Below are 6,109 nucleotides of genomic sequence, written 5' to 3' on the forward strand. Positions count from 1 at the left end.
TTGTGACTGAGGGAAGGATGAAAAGGAAATTGCACGGGCCTGCTACTGGCTCGAGCCAAGCCACCACCGCTGCCACGTGCAGATAGAGGAGAGTTAAAAAGATCAGAGGAAGCAGAGAGAGGAAAGGAAAGACGCGCGTCGCAGCAACAACTGCGTCCGCCGGAGCGGACGCTGCTCAAAAAACAGATAAGCGGCCGAAGCCCCGCTCGCCGAAGCGAGAACAGATAGCTCTCGAAGCTTCCGCTTATATATAATCACCCCAAGCCGGTGTACTGGGCGTTTAAAATAGTGTCCTCTCACCCTCTCCGAAATGCTACCGGTGCCGCAGTCCTTAGCACTCGGTTAGCGGCTAGCACTCACTGTTGTCTGCAAAAATCTGCTGACAACACACCCACACCACGTACACCGCGATATGCATCTGCGTTGACAATGGCCTCAAGACTTGTGTTCCTTTTGTTGCCAGCTTCGCAACTCCTGCACCATTCTTTCCGCCGGCCACGAACTCCAGCTATCACGTAAACCAAATTTTGGTTTTGCTTGGTCTCATCACTGGTTCTTAACTTTCAAAGGTGTATCTAAGAGGGATGGGCTCAGCCCCGCTCCCAACTACAGTCAATATGGCGCCACTTCACGCCTGCTCATCATGCTCGCCAGTCCGCTAAGGGTTGGTTTAGAGGAAAGGAAAGGCTCTAGGGAGACCTAGGGAACAGGATTGATTTCAGGGCACGTATCTGAAAGGTCACCGAGGAGATTCCCGCTCTCGCTACAAAAATATTGAACTTTATAGGTTCTCCATGTCGCTTTGTTAACTTTCTGTTGGGCGTGTACAATATGCATTAGATGTATTACGCGGCACGTATACAGCTCGTTCGGTCGAGAAGCCGTCGACGTCGTAGTAGTTGTGATCACCGCGCGTGGGAAAAATCGTATCATGTCAACCGTTTGCCGCAGGATGTTCCAGATGGAGTCATACGATTCAGCGTTTCGTGCAGCATAAACTTTCTAGCTAAGTTAGAGCCTAGCTCGCGGCAGGAATTCGAACCGGCGACCTATAATCGGGGGCTGCGTATGCGCGGTCCGGGCGTCCACCAAGACAAGTGAGACTGCTGGTGCGTCCTCAAAAAACCAATTCTCGATTTGTCCAACGGGCAAGGCATCGCGCCGAACGGGCGATGGTGTTCCGTGGCCTTCCTGGCAGCTCTGCAAGACGCTGTCGCCTTCCTCTCTTAAATGTGAAGCTTAAGCGTCCTCCAAATTTTTTATGCTTTGTTAGAATACAATTATTTAACTTTCTGTTGAGGGTGTGCTATGTGTATTAGATGTATTTTGCATGCTTGTCAGTGTTTGTAAAATTTTTCTTTTCTGTTCAATTTCACCGTTTGCTGTCTGTACAAGATGTATTGTATATGCTTGTTAGTTTTGTGAGAAACTGCATCATGTCTGCCATTACTGCTCAATAAGGCAGTAGCCCTTGTCAGGTTACGCCTTTAGCTCCTGCTTTATTGCGTGTTTGTTACCTGTATAACAAAACCAATGAATAAAATTCATACTTCAATTATGTCTCAATTCTCAACGGACACCTCAACCCAAGTTCTACAACGCTGGCAATGCGACAGTATTCGAAGCTGCCGGCTGCCTTAGCCTGATGTGACTGCATGGTGGGGCTTCTGAGATCCAGGTTAGTCTGCCCGAGCTCTTCCCATAAGACACCTGTCACGATCAGCAGGTGGAGCCTTCTCATAGATAACCTTTTGTGATGACATCGCGTCCCTCCAGACGATGGGATTTCTCCACTCTGGCGTGCCTGCTTATTATAGTGTGGCCTCAGTTTCACTGTCATTTCCATGCGTTGTCCATAGTGTGGGAGAGGTGTAGGATAGTGGCTAGCTTATGGGCTAGAGGGATGAGTGTGGTGTTGAAGAGGTAGGGTGAAAGGACCAAGCCCTGTGCTGTGCCTTAGCTCCAGAGGTGAAAAGGAGCAAAAAATGGCGACAATCCCTGTGGCGCTTCTCTCTTCTTTGCCCTGAAGCTTTCCATCAACTGCCCCATTATCACAAGTCTACACATCTTATATGCATGCCCCATTACTCTTCAGTGAGGAGCCAACTGATTCCTAGACTTACTATGAAAATCATCTTATACACAAGCCATTAATGTGCAAACCAATAGAATCAAAACAAGAAATAAACATCATTTCATCTGTTTATTAAAAATTCCAGGGATCTGCATCAAGTAACTGCAACCTACATTAGTCAACTGGTTTTCTGCAACTTTGGAAACAACTTTTAATTTTGTACCAGCCGAAACATCGTTGGATGTTTTGTAGCTAATCTGCAACAGAAATGCCTACAGCACAAGGCCCAACAGTTCTTAGTTTTTTTCCAAATATTACCTTGGCTAGCATGCTAGCATACTTTTGCCAGCTAGTCCTTCACTTGAGCACTAGTTTGGTTATGAAATGCAAAATTATGCACCAAGAAAACCAGAAAATATCTACCATTTTTATTCTCACAATCCTAAACCACTAACAAGAAAAATGTTCCAATTTTGCAAGCACTGAATAGTTACAGTACGGTTTTGTTCTTTCTTAAAAGTAACAACGGGCAAGATGGTGACAATGTACAATGACAGTGGTTGTCAATATTCTCCACAAAGATAATTAAATTAGTAAAGATAATTATGCAGATGTTTGCCCCCAAAAATTGCTATCATTACTAAAAACAAACAAAGTCACTCAAAGACTTCATAACCGAATACAATATACAGGAAAATAGTAAAACATCGCTTGCTCACTAGAAGTCAGGTCTACAAAGAAAGAACAAAAAAAACCACAAAATTAACAACGAAGTGCCCAACCACAGCACTTATTTAAATATTAAGTGAAAAATAAATAGGCACTTCTGCTCTTGGTCACTTAGGTTATAGCATATAACATTTAGACCACTTTGTTATCTTTGGTTTACAGGTGAAACCACATCAATAAAAATCTGCATGCGCAAGCTTCTATCAAACTCTTTGTTACTAAAATGTGCAGCAACTTGAGCATGAAAATATTTCAAGATTCTTTTGACAAAAATAAGAAAAATAATCCTAAACCATTCACAAGAATCCTGGATACCAGGAAGGCAGCAACCCTTCATCTCATAGCATACGCATAAATGTTAAGAATGATGAGTTAAATCTTCTCAGTTTTTTCAGGTTTCACAGGAAGAATGGCTGGAGCATTTTATAAAAGCAGTTGTCTTCCACGAGACTTGTGGGTTTACAAGAAATGCCCCTCAGAAGCATTGTTGCTTCTGAAGAAAGAAAGCAAACAAGAATGTGCCTTTCAATAGCAATGAATTTGTGACATTTCAATCTAACATAGGAGCAGCACTAAACTGCTAGTGGAAACCTCAAAGCACACACAGACAAACCAACAAACAAGACTATACTCTAGGATTTTCATTTGCAGACATGGGATCTTCTGCCATAACAGCGTACTCATTCTGCCGCTTGCGCCAGAAGTATATGACTACTGCAAGAGGCAGGAGCAAAAACAGAAGCCCAACCACAAATGACAATCCTGCAAAGAAACCCTTAGAAAAACCAAACAGACGCTCAAACATAACACGACCCAGGAGTGGCGCAAGGGCTTCACAAGCTGCCATCACTGAGAACAATCTTCCATACTCAGCATCCGGAAGAAGCCTGGAAACATGAGAACGTATGCAAGCAGGTGCAATGTTGCTTAGCATTCCAAAACCATAACCTAGGAAGAAGAGGGGGCTGCCAGCAGCCCCTGAAGATGCATGGAGAATGTTCTTAGCGCCAACACCCATGATGCCGACAACAGCAAGACCATACTCTTGATTGGGCAGCCAGCGCAGGAACATCACAAGTAGCGGAACAAGGACAAGCACACTGGCCAATGAGAAAGCGGATGTGATCACCATGTATTTGGAGAAAGTCCAGTTGAACTGTTTTTTGGCATAGAAGTAGCCCATGAAGGACGTCTGGCTGTTCAGCACAAGAAGGAAGACTGAGAGAACCAACAGCGGAATTCGGAAGCGATCCACGTCGTAATGACGGCCAAGGACAGTGCGGATACTACCGACCAGATGTCGGGTGCTGAAAAGATGCTTGACCACCTTCAACGGCCTTGCATTCGATGATGGCATACCGGAAGACTCACCGGAGGCCTGGACAGTTCCCGGAGCTTCTGGGGTGCATGGTGCTGTATCTCTAACCAAGAATACTACACACAGCCACGACAAAGCAAGAATGCCTAGTGAGGAGCCCATCAGGGGAACAAATGTACCAGAATTAACATACGTGAGTGCACAGATGAGCTGCCCAACTGGGAGTGCAAGAACAAAGGCAATTTGTAAGGTGAAGAACCGCATAGTTCTCTGCTTCCTCGAAGATGACAAGGCAGTAATAGTGTAAGATGACATGAGAACAGCTGGAAGGCCACCAAAAAGGCCTTCAGGGATTGCACAGATTAAGTTGTAATATATTGAGGCATCTTCATACACTGCCGTCACCAGCTCTCCAGATATCTTAAGCATGCTGCCAAATACAGAAACACACAGCGGAATCCTAAACCTTCCCGATTCGTCACACCAGCTAGCAACCACAAGAGTAATCAGTGCTCCAGGCAGAAATCCAACAAGAGACTGATAAACAATGTATAAAGTAGCAACATTGCGCACCTTAACATCTTCCTTTGAATTCTGAGTCAAACTTTCACAGACTTCCTTGGTCTCATTGAGTACCTGATAACACGCTTTCAGTTCAAGCAAATTGGCTGTTGTAGCGTACTGCATGGTGTAAGCAAGTGTGTACAGAAAAAAGAATGCCTCAAGACGCAGTGTCCCGACAAAGTCCACAAACTTCCGACAGCGACTGCGGTCATCTTGATCTTCAAATTCCTCAGGAGAGCTGTCCTCAGCAAGTGCACCAAGGTTTCGGAATGTGCCTCGCAAGCCAGAGGGCATGAAAAACTCTCTGAACCGCCGCCTGTAGCGCTGAGCTCGCCTTCGCCATGTGTGCTCCAAGTAATCTTCAACAAGCTCTCCAGCAACTTGAGGCAAACCTCCTTCCATACTGCCTACTGAGCCATAAAAAGGTGCTAGGAACAGGCAGAGGCTAGCTTTATGAGGAGCATGTGCTCTGAAAGGAAGAGAAAGGAAGTTGTTATTGCTAGCCCTCAATATTAACATAAAGCCACCATACACAGACTGTGAAGGTAAGTCTGCATTGACTCTTCTTGCATCCATTTACTGCAATGTTGTTTGTGCCAAGACACCAATATACATGACTTTGACTAGCACACTTGAGAAACACGATTTTATGTAACTGCAATCTAAGCAAATAAGGCAGCAAATTCTGCACAAATGAGCCAGGCTGCAAACATTTTTAGCGAACAATGTCCTGCCCTTTAACCGCCCAGAGAAAGAAGCGAGACTTTGCAGCACTATTCGTTAAAAAGAATTGTGTACAGTCATCTAGTGATTCACATCCGAGCCAGATGTTCAGTTCTGCACATAGTAAACAAACCAGAATAGACTTCGGAAACTGTTGTGTCGGCGCGCGGCTGATTTGCCGAAACAATGCGGAACTAGAGAAACCAAACCGAAAGCCATGCTTTTTCTGCGATCGCCGGCTTCTGCGATATACTCTGATCATTCAGTGGATATAAATGTGAGCGATCGTGCTTGCTGCTGCTTGAAACCGGCGGCCTTCCCTCTGTTCGTGACACTGCATTTTAGCGGGAACGGTGCACCGACGTCTACGAAAAAATGTTCGGACTGAGAAATCAGAAACCATTACATAAAACGCGCCATGGCGTAATCTCTGCCATAACATTATCTCTGCCGGCAGACGCCGCCCGGACGAGCATGACGGTATGTCCTGACAATGAAAAGTCCACTAAAACCTCGGCAACTCCAGCTCACCTTTGGTCACTACAGCATACCTGCCTGCACCGCAGGTAATACACACGCACATGTAGTAATCGCCTATTCGTACTACCGGCCTGAAGAGTCAATACAACCGATACTGATACAATGCGCGCTTGAAACGAGTTCTGCGTTATCGAGATCATTTATTGCAGAAACAAAGCATC

General features: G+C 45.3%; 1 protein-coding gene across 1 annotated transcript; it reads right to left on the bottom strand.

Moving 5' to 3' along the window:
• Window positions 1–2,190: 2,190 nt before the first annotated feature.
• Window positions 2,191–6,065, bottom strand: LOC149363812 (proton-coupled folate transporter-like). The gene is made up of 2 exons (XM_089573748.1): window positions 5,940–6,065; window positions 2,191–5,154 (listed from the first exon to the last, which is right to left on the bottom strand). Exon 2 carries the CDS (start codon window positions 5,085–5,087, stop codon window positions 3,429–3,431), a length of 1,659 nt encoding a protein of 552 aa, XP_089429874.1. The 5' UTR covers window positions 5,088–5,154; window positions 5,940–6,065; the 3' UTR covers window positions 2,191–3,428.
• Between the last annotated feature and the right edge of the window lie 44 nt (window positions 6,066–6,109).

The sequence above is a fragment of the Amblyomma mixtum genome, chromosome 2 (assembly GCF_055824585.1).
Source record: "Amblyomma mixtum isolate Tamu chromosome 2, ASM5582458v1, whole genome shotgun sequence".
Classification (NCBI taxonomy): Eukaryota; Metazoa; Arthropoda; class Arachnida; order Ixodida; family Ixodidae; genus Amblyomma; species Amblyomma mixtum.

Bases quoted from the DNA above. Each gene is read 5' to 3' on its own strand.
- LOC149363812 (XM_089573748.1), bottom strand. From the start codon at position 5,087: ATGGAAGGAGGTTTGCCTCAAGTTGCTGGAGAGCTTGTTGAAGATTAC.